This window comes from Brachypodium distachyon, chromosome 3, assembly GCF_000005505.3.
Source record: "Brachypodium distachyon strain Bd21 chromosome 3, Brachypodium_distachyon_v3.0, whole genome shotgun sequence".
NCBI lineage: Eukaryota > Viridiplantae > Streptophyta > Magnoliopsida > Poales > Poaceae > Brachypodium > Brachypodium distachyon.
This window is the reverse complement of record NC_016133.3, coordinates 18,348,916-18,363,837: the sequence shown is the minus strand read 5'-3', so window position 1 is coordinate 18,363,837 and position 14,922 is coordinate 18,348,916. Positions and strand designations below refer to the sequence as shown.

General features: G+C 46.3%; 3 protein-coding genes across 4 annotated transcripts; 1 reads left to right on the top strand and 2 right to left on the bottom strand.

The window, feature by feature from the left end:
* Nucleotides 1-1,387: 1,387 nt before the first annotated feature.
* On the bottom strand, nt 1,388-4,936 carry LOC100836038. Its single transcript, XM_010238197.3, is given in 5 exon segments — nt 1,388-1,593; nt 1,803-2,366; nt 2,479-2,660; nt 2,747-2,902; nt 3,319-4,936. Coding segments are annotated over 4 exon segments (2,133 nt in total). The 5' UTR covers nt 4,555-4,936; the 3' UTR covers nt 1,388-1,593; nt 1,803-1,807.
* A 760-nt stretch (nt 4,937-5,696) lies between these two features.
* On the bottom strand, nt 5,697-6,976 carry LOC100837589 (expansin-A24). Its single transcript, XM_003573590.4, has 3 exons — nt 6,686-6,976; nt 6,261-6,582; nt 5,697-6,177 (listed from the first exon to the last, which is right to left on the bottom strand). The coding sequence occupies exons 1-3, from the start codon at nt 6,831-6,833 to the stop codon at nt 5,865-5,867; spliced, it is 783 nt and encodes a 260-aa protein (XP_003573638.1). The 5' UTR covers nt 6,834-6,976; the 3' UTR covers nt 5,697-5,864.
* A 1,518-nt stretch (nt 6,977-8,494) lies between these two features.
* On the top strand, nt 8,495-12,559 carry LOC100837285 (RNA polymerase II-associated protein 3). 2 transcript variants are annotated; one of them, XM_003573589.4, is made up of 11 exons: nt 8,495-8,659; nt 8,893-9,081; nt 9,259-9,383; nt 9,670-9,791; nt 9,889-9,971; nt 10,151-10,258; nt 10,436-10,549; nt 11,446-11,631; nt 11,720-11,814; nt 11,907-12,004; nt 12,189-12,559. In XM_003573589.4, the coding sequence occupies exons 1-11, from the start codon at nt 8,639-8,641 to the stop codon at nt 12,320-12,322; spliced, it is 1,275 nt and encodes a 424-aa protein (XP_003573637.2). In that variant the 5' UTR covers nt 8,495-8,638; the 3' UTR covers nt 12,323-12,559. The 2 variants fall into 2 exon arrangements, with proteins under 2 accessions (XP_003573637.2, XP_014757102.1); XM_014901616.2 differs by having other exon boundaries at nt 8,503-8,790.
* Nucleotides 12,560-14,922: the final 2,363 nt, after the last annotated feature.

The window sequence follows — 14,922 nt, the reverse complement described above, 5'->3', positions numbered from 1 at the left end:
TTTCCTATTGACGTTTTAGGCATTTGATCCACTGCAACAGGCTCGGCCGTTTGTTTTGTTTTTCACCACTGCATTTGCGAGAATCACATCTTGGCTTTTGAACCAATCGCCTATAGCTCTTCCTGTTCCGATTGGCCTCGCCTTGCATCAATCGTAAGCCCGTGCACACAGGCCTGTTGGCGCGTGCTCTTATCTATACTATTCTTTAATTTTCAGTTTGCGTCGGTTCGTCGTCCTTCGTGCGTCCTTTCCTCCCTCACGCACGAACAAAAAAAAAAACGAGAAAAAACCCTCCCGGCCTACGGTTTCCTTACGCCGCTGGCCTCTTCTACGTCGTCACCGTCTCCTCGCTCCCCGCCCTAGGCGACCATCTGGCCATCTCCCCGCACACCGTATTACCGTCGACTATCTCCGCGCCTCCCTGCACCCAGGACAGCCGTCGAGCTCCGACACCTCGTCGTCGCCGGTGGGCAAAATTAAGCGATTCATCGGGGTCGAAAGGAAGTGCGGACGCGCGCAGCGCCGCCATTTCACGCAGGAGCCCGAGAGCCTCTGGATGCACGGTCCTCACCATCCTCCTCGTCCCACTGCGCCTGCAGCCGCCCACACCTTTTCCCAGCCGCCGGCCCGCCGCCACTCAAGAACGCTGCCTTCGAGGACTACAAGGTGGGGCTACTACTTGCTTGCTCCTTCAAGTCATACATTATTGTTGGGTGCTGCCATGATGAAGATCGTGTTCATGACAGTGATTTCACTAAGAACTGATGACCATCGTGTTCATGTCACTGATTTCATTACGAACTTTGTATACAACTATAAACTGTATTTCTCATTGCTCATGGAGTTTCAGGGTATCCAACAATCCAGTGATTCCCATGTATTGATGGGAGTACATGCAAGATCCATAATTTGACATACCAAGCCAATGGATTTTTTTTATTTTTTTTTGCATTTGATAACTACCACTCATACTACTAAGTGGATTGTGATGAATTAACAATTTTACAACCAATTCCTTCAAGGCAGCTTGAAACTGAAGTCCGAGATGAAGTATGCAGCCATTGCTTGTTCAGAGTGCCATGCTGATTTGTCAACCAATTCCTTCTGGCAACTTGAAACTGAAGTCCCAGCTGAAATATGCAAGTCTAAGTTCGGTGAATCACTATATAGCTCTCAGTTCTCATTCTGATTGTTCATAATAATAATAAAAGAGATGTATAATGTGCCGCCATTTGTTACTGCATTTTATTTTGTTGTTCCGTTGCAACACACGGGCATTCCGCTGAGGAAATGGATGGTTAAACATCTTAGCGGAAGCGCCCAGCTGGTTGAGCAGGAGCGAGACTTGTGACAATCTTAACACATTCCACAGTTTCCAACAGTGGGATAGCCATAAAAAGTTCCGTCTTCCATGTTGCACAAAGGTTTGTCACTGCCAATCGAGCACAATCAGTACTTGGTGGAAAACTGTAAACCACGGTTTCTTGCCAACTAGATCCTTATTAACTACATAAGCATTACTGCAATCATCATATAGGATTTACTGCTCTGCTTTCTGCACGTCAACATGTATCATTTTCTCGCCGTGGAAATCTGGTAGGAAAAATAAAACAAAAAAGGATGAATATATGGACACAAGAAAGGATGAATATAGGACACAAGAAAAGATGAATATATGGACACAAGAATAAATTAAGTTTCATGAAGACATTGTGCTAGCTATATGATTGAAAATTATACCGGTGAGGTCTGAAATAGAGACAAGTTGCAATGTGGGTGAATATATGGACAGAAGAACATACCTGTACTACTCGAGGTCCCGCAGCTTGGCACGGCGCATCACTTTGTCAAGAACCGTGTCGTCCGCGTCAGCCATGGCCGCGATCCTTGCACTGCGACGCGTGACCACAGCAGCCCCCTTGAGAACCGGATGCACAGAGTTGGCCCCGCACCCTGAGACAGAACCACAATGGAGTGGAGCCTCCTGTTCCACTTCATGCAATGGCTGCACCTTTGGCTCGGCACAGTCGGAAGGGTCAGCCTCTTGCAATTCAGGCCCAGCAGCTCCAGGGGCCTCCGCCATGTCCTGGAAAGGCGGCGAAGGGTCCCGTGGCGTCGCAGCTGTGACCCGCGGTGAGTTCCGCAGCTCAGGCATTCCACCGGACTGGAACGGAGATGAGGCCACCATGACCGGCAACTGCACGGGAGCACATGGCGACCGCATCGGCGCCGTCCCCACCGAGCTGTGCACCGCCAGCTCCAGTGGCGCACCGAGCAGGCCTGGGGACACGGGCGACGACTCCACGGCCGACCGCATCAGAGAGCTCGGGACGGGCGCCATCCCGGACGAACTGTGCACCGCACATCTGTGAGCAAATGGTTTAGAAAAATAAATGAAGCAGTGATATAACACTATATTGCAAGGCGCAAAGCAACACGCAATTTACATTGAGAGAAGGCATGACTCAACAAGCTCACCCGGGCCAATGGACGTAGAGCTTCTCATGGGGTATACCATTTGCCTTGAACAGTTCTGCTAGCATATGGACTCTCACATCATCCTTTGAGCATTTGATCTCCACCATTCGAAGGTGTTTGCAAGCAAATGATCTTTCCTTCAGTTTGAGACCTCTTTCCAATGCCTTTCTGATGTTCAAGTTCTGCTTGCAGAATAAAAAAACTATTACTTAACATGTGGTCAGACAGTAAAAGAATGGGAATGCACCAAATTTGTGATTACGCTTACCAGTATGAGTTCAAGAAAAAGTCTCTCCAGATTAGGTGAATGTTGTAGCAAGAGAACTAATGCATCAAAGTCAGCAGCAATACACCATTCACCCAGGGACATGGTCTTCAGGTTGCTAAAAGTTGGACAGCTTTTAAAATCTCTGTTCAGAAGCACCTTCATGTTGCACATAAAGTAGAGTATTCAGAAGACAACAACAGTAATTCAAATCAAATTAATATTGTGTGTACTGCATACAAGTGAAGTGGAGTATTTAACAGAGAGAGAAAAAACACATATCCACCTAAGAAGACACATGTTGACATATTACCAATGGATTAGCAGTTAATAGTAGTATGGTTCATCTTTCTTTCTGTTACGTTACATATGTTAATTGTTGTTACACAGGTATGAAGACTTGAGTCTGTCCTTATACTGGAAATTGTCATTAAACGAATACAGAGCAAACGGTAACAGATGTGCAGACATGCCATGTTCTTGTGGAAGGAACAAACCATTGGATTCACTATGCATGTTAAGGAATAACATGACATACTAAAAGGGAGATGTCAACAAAAGAGTCTTAGCTATACCTCTCCAGAATAACTCAACAGCTCCAAAGTTCTAGCATTCCGAAGGCTCTGAAGAACACTATTGACATCTAAACTTTTACTCTCATTGCGTCCATAGTTTGCAGTTGCACCATAGTCACAATAGTTGCCATCTTTACTGCAATTATGACCGTCACCATGGTAACCATACTTTTCATCATCACAATCACTTATAATCTCACTGTACTTGTAGGTTCCGTTGGTGCCATAACTATAATCACCTATGTAGGCATGTCCATATCCCATGTTATAGTTCTCACTTGTATCACTATCGTCATCAACATCATCTGTTTCACCCGAATGATCAGCATCACTGAGTCCTTGAAAGTCATCACCCAAGCAAGAGTCAACAAGTACAATAGTGCCTGTGACCAGTGACCCCAAATTCTTAAACGTTGGAATTCGAATGTACGGTATGATGAGGCGCAGAAGCACAAGGTTTGGAGCATCGATGGAGAAGTCCACGACGATCTTGCATTTGGACATGGTTAAAGCCTTCAAAGAGGCAGAAGAAAACTCATGGCCCGTGACCAAGCAATCCTTAAGATCCAGCTACTACAAAGATGTGCACCCATAAGAAAGCTGCCTGAGGATCCTGTCATCAAGCACAACATAGGACAGCTTCAGAATCTTGAGATGGGAAGAAAAAACGAAGGCCGTGTGGTCCAACGAAGCAAAGTCACCGCGACGTCCATCCAGACGGATAACTCGGGCATTGCTTTTGATGGCAGTCTTGATCCACGTGTCAGCATCACCATCGCAGAAGGAGTCATCCTCGTCGTTGGACTGCAGGCGCAGCGTGTGCACCGGCGCCGACGGGTCGCGCAAGAGGAAGAGGCGGTACACGAAGCCGCGGAGCTCCCTCGGCGGCGCGCCGTCGCGGCCAGAGTAGAACACGCGGATGTCGACGCAGGGCGCGGAAGCCCAGAGGTCGCGCCAGCGGCGCGAGAGGACGCAGGTGCGCACCACCTCCCACGCCTTGAGGGAGGACATGATGAGGTGGAGCAGCGCGTCCGGGAGGGCGCTGAGGCGGTCGACCCCGCCGCCCGCGCGGCGGCGGCGCGGCACCCAGCGGACGGCCGCCGTTCTCCGGCGCATCACCCAGCCCTTTGTTGTTGTCTTCCGCATTTTGTCGAACAGATGGCCTGCGCTTGTCGCCCGCACGGGTTTAGGGTGACACAGGGCGCGATCTTCTCGAAGTTTCCCAAGAAAACCCATGGAGGAAAGATGCGTCTGATAGGGTTTCAGAGGGGCGAATGGATCGGCAGAAACATTTCTTCGAGATGGTGGTATTGCCACTTCAAAATTCCGAAATCAGTTTTTTTTTGGAGCGAATTCCGAAATCAGATTTTTTTTTTTTGAGAGGACCGAAATGAGATGATGGGAGAGGAGCCGTGCTCACCTGATCGGCTTAGTGGGCATAACTGGGCTAGGGGTGAAAGTGGTACGGACAGTGGACCGAAAAATTCAAGATGATGGCCCAGTGATGGGCCGTACTCACCTTTTCTTTTTTCTGGACAGAATGGCCCGTGATTAGCTTTTCTTTTAGAATCGGGCCGTGCTCAGCTTTTTATTTTATTTTGAAGTGAGCCGTGCTCACCTTTTCTTTTTTTCTGGACAGAATGGACCGTAGCTTAGTTTTGGTTAGAGGACCTGATCAGCTTAGTGGGCTTAGGAGAACCCAGAATCCAATGAGTTTCAGGGCCTAAGATGGCCTCTGGACTATGGCTAGTTCAACCAAATGATTGATCTCAAAAACAAATGAATTAAAATTTCAATGTCACGTCACTTTTTAAAAAACTAATTCATTTGTTTGAACTAAATACAGTCAGAGGGTATCCTGAGGGTAACATTTTTGCATCTCTATCTATGGCCATAGTCTGTGGGCTACACCAGCACCGTTATTTTCCTATGAAAAACAAAGATTCCTATGGCCGGAAGCTCTCATTTCTCTCTAATATTCGACGGGGATCGGAGAATTTTTGACCGAACCAGGGTAGACGTCCTCCCATCTCGGCTTATTTGATTTTGTTAGCACCTGAAGGCTTGTCATGCCTGTTAAGAAGCGATGGGATTTCAGAATTTTTGTGGCACCTAGTGCACCCCTAGTCAATCATCTTCTTTTTGCAACCGGCAGCTTGCTAAGCAGATATTGGAAGGGCGACAAGGATAATATGATGCCCTCAATGCCTACTTTCAAGTTTTGGGCCAGAGAGTTAACAAATCCTCCATATGTTAGCAAGAGGGGTTCGGATGAGCTAGCTGAGAGAAGAATTGAAAGAGAGTCTTGATGTGCAAACCAAATCGCTTATATACTGTCACGTAGATAAGGATTTGTACAAACAGTTTTCTGTCTGAGATTAAATCAAGCAATCTTAAAATTATACACCCCATGAGTTATAAACACAAACAATACATAACACAACACAATATTAATATTGTATATGTACATGACATGACCCATTCGGCATCTATATACAAGTACTGCATCGAATCAACCACCTTATATTTTGATCTGATGGGAATGATTAATTGAACTGTACTTTGCTTGCAAATGTTTGCCCAAACTTCCATCCACTTGGCACAATCTTGTCGAACACAAGTGTTTGCCCATCTGTGTTGGTTATTCTGAACGAGAGTTGTTTCCCGCTGAGGTATGCCAACGAGTGCCAGTTGGCACCCCAGTTGCGTGACATGGGGACCCAATCTTTTGAATCGGAGCTCATGACGTCCATGGATTTTATCGAGCCAGCAGTTGCAACGTTGGTGACAAGCACGAGATTGAAGTAGTCGTGGCCGTTGATTTTAAACCGTAGGCCACCCTTCTTCACGCACGGAACCCTAATCAAAAGTTTTGGTTTTAGATTGACTTCGAGCTAATATTAATTACTTACAAAAGCACAATACAATTAGCATGTGTGTACCTCTGATACATGACCGGAATGATGCCACCTCTATAGACACCGATCTTCTCCCAGGCCGGCTGCGCCATGTCGAAATGTGGCCGTGGCGTGTTGCACCAGCCTCCGTTGTCGTTCGGAAGGGCATTGTTGGGCGGGCAGAAGTTTGTAGCGGTGATTGTCACCGTCACGCCAGGTTTGCACCACCTCGGGTCTATCTTGCGATCACATGCAATCTTATAGCACTGTCCACACGACGCGCCGTCGTTGAACAGCACCGTGCTCAGCGCCGCCGACCGGGTCCCGTACCCCTCGTCGTACAGGTTGCCATACCCACACGCACCACCTGCATGTGCGCGTCGTTGTAGATAATTAAAAGATTTGCTCTTAGCACGAGATGCAACATTAATTAGATTAGCGTATGAGTTTGTAAGAAGTTAATTAGTTACCCATGGTGCCGGAGGCGTCAGCTCCACCGTAGAACGTGGCGGTCGCCCTCTGCCAAACGATCGGCGCCGGAGGCGACCCAGCGGCCAAAGCAGTATAGCCCGCTGTGAGCAGCACCACCGCAATCACTTGAGCTGGAGCCGGCGCCATGATCGCCTTCAGAAATATTCACAAACTCGTGAGATGATCAGATGCTGCCGAATTGAAAGCTAGATGTCTCCGCTCGTTTGTTTCTTCTTCTGCCTATGTGGAAAGTGGAATAGTTGCTTCTGCTGGCTTAAATTTGTGTGATGATCCTGCGTTTGATCGTGTCTGTATATATAGGCTCTAGCTACTTGTGTGGTCGATCCATACCTGGAGGTCATCATGGTCATCACGAATGAGAAGAAGCAGTGGTAACTAGGCCGGGGGTGGCGTGTGCGTGTGCATGGTCGTGCAGCCGCACCATGGCTTACGGGCTAATCCGAAGATTACATGTACGCGCAGACACGCAGGGGAGCTAAATTAATTTATATTCTCATTTCCTAAGTTTGTTTATTATCGATCTTGGCTTGACATCCTCTCCGTTGCTGACGACGTATATGTTTGCTTGGTGCTTTCTGAAGAAAATGAACGGCGCCGCTATTTCCATGTTCTGCTGCTCCATTGTCTACGAAACCTCAGTTCCTTGAGTCGTACGGCTGACCCTGCAGTGAACCTGGTCTACTTAATTACACTGAATGATCCTAGGCATTCGGATTTTTAGCCCGCTGTTTTTCCTTGAAAATCTTACGGCTGATCCCGCATACAAGTCGGCGTGTAATGATTAGTTCAGTGCAAGAAACATTCAGTGGTCATCATCGTTACCGACTTTTTTAATATTTTTTTGCAATTGCTAAAAGGTGCCTGCATGCAGTATACTATCTCCGTCTCAAAACAAGTGAAGTGGATGCCGACAGATGTGGGCAAGCCAGTAAAAATGGCTCATTCAAGCACCCCAAATTAAGTCTCATGATACATGGGTGGCTTTCTTCACGCCACCACGAGGCTTTTGTGATCTTTTAACTTGTTTTTTTTTACGAAATCATTAATTAAGATAGAAGTAAAAGTATAAAGATGTACTAGGAAAAACAAAAGAAATCCGAGAAGGTTTACACATGGACTTCGCCACAATAATACGCAACGATCATAACAGAGCCCTGCCAAGATCGAAGGGCATTTACGACACCAATGCCATGCAAATTCCAACAATCAGACGCAACGATCGTCTCGAAGCTGCACGCCGTCCATGCAGCCATACCGACGGTAGAGTCTCTGCCGCTGCTGCAGAAGGATGCTACACATGCACGTGGCCAGGAAGGAAGCCGTGAGCCATCAACACTCCCGCAAGCCGCAGCCCACCAGAACGAAATGGGCCTCGATCGGGCCCGCCCACGCACAGCCGCCGTTGCCGCCGAAGGACGCCGCTATGGCCGAAGCAGACTGCCAACATCGCCGCCGGAGGAAGGTGAACCCCCCCCACCCCCCACGAGAAGCTCCAACAATCTCTTTTACATTTCATCCTCATCGGATTGTTTACAGGAACGGAGGGAGTATTTGTTATCTTACAACGAGAGCCGCGCTGCCATGCACCATTTCCCTCGTTCTCTTCCTCCTTGTCATCGGATTACTTAGGGTAAGTTTGGTTCAGGAGTTGGGGCGGCCCACGCGGTGCCAACTGGCCCAAATAGTTTTTTTTTTGGTGTTTGGTTTTAAGGACAGGCCACCCGCGAGCGAAAATCAGGCCCAAATACCGGTTCACATGACACGGTCGATTTGGCCGGCTCACACCGCTCACGGGGCGGGGCGAATCTTTCTCGTTTCTCTCTGTCTCTCGTTCCTATCTCCCTCGTCTCTCTGCCTCGTCGCTGCGGTGGCTCAGAGCGGCACCTGATGTTGGGACCGGCGGCAAGCGGCGGCGCTAGGCACGAGCTAGGATGCTGCGGGAACCGGCGGAGGTGAGCGGCACCGGCGGCGTGGGTGCAGCGGCAGGAGGCAGAGGTCGCGGTGGATTGGAACCGACGGGCTGCGGCGAGCGTGGCGAAGGCACGAGATCGGCGGCAGAGCCCCTCGCTCTACCCGTTCCCCTGTGCCCCCCTCCCCTTCCCCTCTTGCCCCCTGCCTGTTCTTCCTCCTCTGCCGACCCCATCCCCTCTGACTGAAGATTCGGCGGTTCGTTTTTGCTGGTCAGGGAAGCCCTAGCCTAGCCTGCTCGGATTGCGCAGCTCTCTCGTTCGTTTGCTGTGCGGAATCGAACGCCGTCGGATCCTTCTCCTTCTCCTTCTTCCGCTTAGAGATGGCTGTTCGGTACAACCACAAGAACTACTCGAGCTACTTGAACGACGAGCCCATGCCTGACGCCGCATCGGAGAAGGAACAGGTCGGGATAGCTACTGAAATAAGTAGCAAATTCCTTTTCTTTTTTTATTTGCTGTGAAATTAAGCGCCTGCTCCTGATATACATGTTTTTCCCCCAATGGTTTCTTTTGTTTTTTTGCTATAAAATTAAGCTCCAACTCCTGATATACATGTCCCCCCCCAATGGTTCTGTTTGTAGGGTAATGAGTATTTCAAGCAGAAAAAGTTTGCTGAAGCGATCGAGTGCTACTCGAGAAGTATTGCGCTGTCACCGACAGCGGTAGCTTTTGCAAATCGAGCCATGACGTATCTTAAACTAAGGAGGCAAGTCACCACTACACTATGCTTGTGTTTCCTAGCTTGGGATGCTCATCGATGTGATATTGCTTGTTGCTACAATCGATTCACCCAGTTCACCTTATTTGGTTCTTTAACATACATTTTTTAATTTTGATAGATAGCTATATGTTAAGCAAAAGCTTCAGACCGCTGATAGTCTTCTCTGCTACTATTTGTGATATATCTCGTATGTTTCCTGTTGTGGAATTTGAAAGCATGTTTTATGACCGCTCTCTGGTTTAGTCTTATATTTTTATGTGGTATTCATTAGATTTGAGGAGGCAGAGAATGATTGCACTGAAGCTCTGAATCTGGATGACCGTTATGTTAAAGCATACTCACGACGAATTACTGCCAGAAAAGGACTTGGGAAGCTTAAGGAGGCAATGGATGGTATTCTACATTTTAACCCTTCCTGCTTTCCTTTTGAGCTTATTTATTTTGTGCTCCAGCATTGACAAGCAGTGTGCATTACTTATTGGCAATACAGATGCTGAATTTGCTGTAAGTGTTGATGCTAACAATCCAGAGTTGAGGAAACAGTATTCTGAGATAAAGGCGCTACTCATGGAGGTTTGTGTGTTTGTGTGTAAGCTGTTTGGTGAATTCTTTTCTATTTATTGGTTATAGATCACATTCAAGCTCAGAAGTTGTGACAAAGTACGGCTTTTCAAGATGGCAAGGCGTTACAGGTTTTGATGGTTTTGGATTTTTTTTTTCCCTTTCCACTTACGAGGTTATTGCTTCTGTAGAAAATGGCCAAGAAAAGTTCAGTTCTAGCGAAACATACAATTTCTGAATTTGATAAAGCTGGAGATAAAAAAGATATGTCCTCTCATCCACTGAGTGATCCGCAGAAGGTAGGTTCTACTGCATAATAATTCTGTATTGTTCTTTGTGATGAATACAATTGTGTAATACATCCTGTCACCTTCGTACAAGTGATGCACATCTCTTTCTTGTAGAGTTGGTCAGATTCCACCTTTTTCTGTTCAACCAACCTGTTTGGATTTGTAATACGTGTTATAATTCTACAGGACAGCTTCATGGAAGTTGATTCGTCTGTGAGAGCTGCAGCTGGGATCAGAGAGTGTTCAGGTGGCGTGTCCAAAGGAGCATCTGGTGTAGGCCTCAAAGATAATAATATGCAGGTGCGTTCTGACTTCAGCATTTCTGGCTATCATACTACCATGACATTGTGTGCGTATGATATATGACTATATGAGTTGACTAAAACCAGCACGTACTCCCTCCATTTCACAAAGGTTGGCATATTTTGTTTCGTTAAGACAAGCCTTTGGCCAAGAATTACTCTATTAATATGTAAGTTATATGATACGAAATCATGATTATTAGCAAGTACTTTTAAAGGCGAATCCATTGATATAAATTTCATGTATCAAAAACACATATCAATAGAGTTTTCATCGGTCAAAGCCTTGTCTTAACGAAACAAAATACGCCAACCTTTGTGAAATGGAGGGAGTATATGATTTCTGTGTTGGTACTGTCAGCTTATACCATGGCCTAATTAGCATCTTCCATTGGATAGCCTTCATAGCATATAAGTGGTTCTACTTGCTATTTTACTGAAATAAAGTATCTGATCCTTATGGATATGTGAGATAAACTATTCATGTATCTGGAGTTCTCAAAACCCATCCACCCATCCTCGATTGAACCAGGTATGCGAAATGTGTATTAATTTCAAATGCAGCTCAGTAGCTGGTCTGGCTTCCTATGGCAAACATGTCAACTCAAGCAAAGGAAAGTCCGCCCACGGGGCAAGTTAACTCTTTGCAACCTGTCTGTTTCTTTTGGGGTGAAGCAGAGGGTGCAGGTTGTCGGGAAACCTTAAAGAAAGAGGTGGAGGGCAAACCCACCCTACAGTGTCCATAACACTATTATTACTTAGGTGTCCTGCATCTCAGAAACATCTGTTTATTTTCTTGCTGCAATTGTGATGTAAAGTACTGAATTTTCACACTTCTTTGGGAAATTTGTATTTTTGTTGTTTCTTCTATCACAGTTTAACTATTTCATGCAGCAATCTCGAGATGCTAAACAGAAGTCTGGGCCAGAAATATCAGTACAAGATCTTGCATCGCGTGCTGCTTCACGATATATGTCCAGTACTGTAAAAAGTGTGAAGACACCAAAGACAGCTTATGATTTTGAGGTTTCTTGGAGAGCTATCTCTGACGACCCTGCCCAGCAAATACAGTTGTTGAAGGTTTATTCCCAGCCCCCCTTTTTTTGGTGCCTTTGCTTGATCTTGATGTGTATGCTACTAAATTCTCACTTTCTTGTTATGTGACCAGTCAATTCCACCAGCGAGCCTACCGGAAATTTTTAAGAATGCACTCTCATCGGCTTTTCTGATTGATATCGTGAAGTGCACAGCCTCGATTTTCCGGTATGCTTGCGCGTTACATCTCTTGCATTCTACTGCTTTCATGACCTTTGCTGTTATTACTTTATTATTAATTATCATTATTATATAACCAGGGATGATGCAGAGTTGGCAGTTAGCATTTTAGACAATTTGGTGAAAGTTTCCCGCTTTGACTTGATAATCATGTGCCTCTCACCAATGCATAAATCTGGTATGATTGAACTTGCCGCTCTTGCATCCATTCTCCGTTTTCCCTCATCCACGTCATAGAGTGATAGTCCCTTATTCGGCGTCCCTATGTGATTACTCAAAATTGCATGAAGATGATTTGAATTTTTTTTAGTAGTTGCAACAGTACTATGTTTGCTGCTGCTTAATTATTATTTTCCTGTCAGAACTGCGGAAGATCTGGGCTCAAACATTCCTTGCTGAAACTGCATCGACAGATAAAGTCGAAGCCCTCAGGCGGCTGCAATCCAAGTACGTTGAAGGAGGATGGCATCAGGAAGACATGTTGGCTCTGAGTTAAGATAGTGTTGTAAAGGCAGTTCATTAGAAATCTTTAGGAACCACTTGGGGCTGTGACCCATATAAGGTTCTACTTTAAGGACATTGGGAGTACCATATAGTTGCTGAGTTCTTGAAGAGGTTGGCTCAAAGGCATGTTGATCCAGTCCCATGGCTACTGAGTTCTATTTGCCCTTGTGCATCCTGATGGTATGAATTCCTGACGTTGAATCCTGATCCTGCAGCAGCACTTTGTTTTTGTCAACAGGACACATCTTTCGTAGTACAATGTTGCGGCCTTGCGGAGATATTTAGAGGAGATACTTAGAGGAGATCTAAGAACTAAGCTGGCTAGCAAAGCACTTGGTCAGACATGTAAACAACGGTAGATGTTCTTCCTAGTCGGTCAGATACTGTGTACCACGATCGCGTTTAGCTATTTTCGTCGGGCGGTTGCTTACTGGGCTTTCGGCCCATTTCGGCAAACGGGCGGTGCCGCGATTCCTCGGCTCGCGCGGAGCGCGCCGCTCGCAAATAGTACCGCATCGATTGTTTAGTTGAACACCTTACTGCTTAAATGGATATGCCAAGGCTCCTGTATCGCCCTGGGTGCTTTGGCAAGCACGCGAATACCAGTCTTGGGGGGCCGGTAGGTTAAATGGATATGCCAAGGCTCCTGTATCGCCCTGCGTGCTTTGGCAAGCACGCGAATACCAGCCTTGGGGGGCCGGCAGGGATGACGAGACGGAGTTGGGAAAGACGAGGATACTTGCTGGGCTCGACCCCAGGGGCCCGTTAATCCTAGGTCATTTGTGTTGGGGACAAGTTCTCGTCTTTGCCTCAACGAAAGCGCTTGCTGGGCCTACCCCGAGGGCATGTCACCCTAGGTCAATTTGTGTTGGGAGCAAGTCCTCGTCTCTGCCTCAACGAAATCGCTTGCTGGGCCTACCCCGAGGGCATGTCACCCTAGGTCATTTGTGTTGGGAGCAAGTCCTGACTCTACCGACCGTTTTTTTTAAACGCAGACGCTCACAACCAGGCATTTGGGTGGGTGGGGTGGGGAGTCACAACAGCGCGTACACTCACCCCTATGAACGTACACACATACACTATCCCTATGAGCAGCTCCGAAGGACTGAACCGGTAGATCTTGAGAGATTGATAAAGTCACCGCATGCGCCACACTTTCGATGGGTACATCACTTGCCATTGAAAGAATATCGCCGATTTTGGAATAATCTAGGAAAATATGACACCCACATCAAGCCTAGGACTTGAACCTGGTCACATTTGTGTCTTAGCATCTCTAGCAAATCCCTTGTACAGCCTTGGTTCATAAATATTTTGGGTTTTATCGGTCTTTAAAAAGTTTTAGGAGTCCCGTAAAATTGTCGGTCTTAAAAAAGTTCTATGAGTCCCCGTAAATTTTCCGCCCACGTCCTTCATCTATCGCTCTGACAACCGTTTAAAGGTCCAACTGTTCATTTCCTCAACCTCCTTCGTGCACGGACCACTGTCAAATCCGCCGATCCCTCGTGGTATGTAAATTTGTTCTGCCAAACGCAAATTGACACCTTAAAACATTTTTACCAAGTACAAAAATATGTTTAGACATTGCAATGTTACGCAAGCTCAAAATGTGAGCACTGAAGAGTTGCAACAAACAAGAGTTGTCATTAAATCATAAAGATACAATGATCTAATTTTTTACATAGGTGCATGTTGATGCTCAGCAAACTAATCAAATTTTGTAGGTCTCGACACGCTTAAGCTAACGGTAAAAATGATTCGTCCATCGGGTACACGTTATGGGAGATAAAAAGATTTTAAAATCTAATAGTTGATCAACCGCATCGGGGTAGAAAACGGATCGTCAATCAGGTACGCACCATGGCTTACGGGCTAATCCGAAGATTACATGTACGCGCAGACACGAATGGGAGCTAATTAAATTTATGTTCTCATCTCCTAAGTTTATTTATTATCGATCTTGGCTTGACATTCTCTCCGTGGTTGACGACGTTAAGAGAGGCTATATATATTTGCTTGGTGCTTTCTGAAGAAAATGAACGGCGCCGCTATTTCCATGTTCTGCTGCTCCATTGTCTACGAAACCTCAGTTCCTTGAGTCGTACGGCTGACCCTGCAGTGAACCTGGTCTACGAAACCTCAGATCCTTGTTTTTGTTGCAATTGCTAAAAGGTGCCTGCAGTACTCTGCACGCGATTCTCTTCGAACTGATAGTTGACAGTTTTAACGAGAAATATCTTGCATGCGAACAGATGTGGGCAACTCAGTAAATGGCTCATTCATGCACCCCAAATACATGGGTGGACTTGCATGGCTTTCTTCAAGCCACCACGAGGCTTTTGTGATATTTTAACTTGCTTTTTTTACGAAATCATTAATTAAGATAGAAGTATAAAGATGTACTAGGAAAAATAAAAGAAACCCGATAAGGTTTACACAAGACTTCGCCATAATAATACGCAACGATCATAACAGAGCCCTGTCACCGTCGAAGGGCATCACGACACCAAGGCCCTGCAAATTCCAACAATCAGACGCAACGATTCTCGAAGCTGCACGCCGTCAATGCAGCCATACCGAAGCTACAGCCTC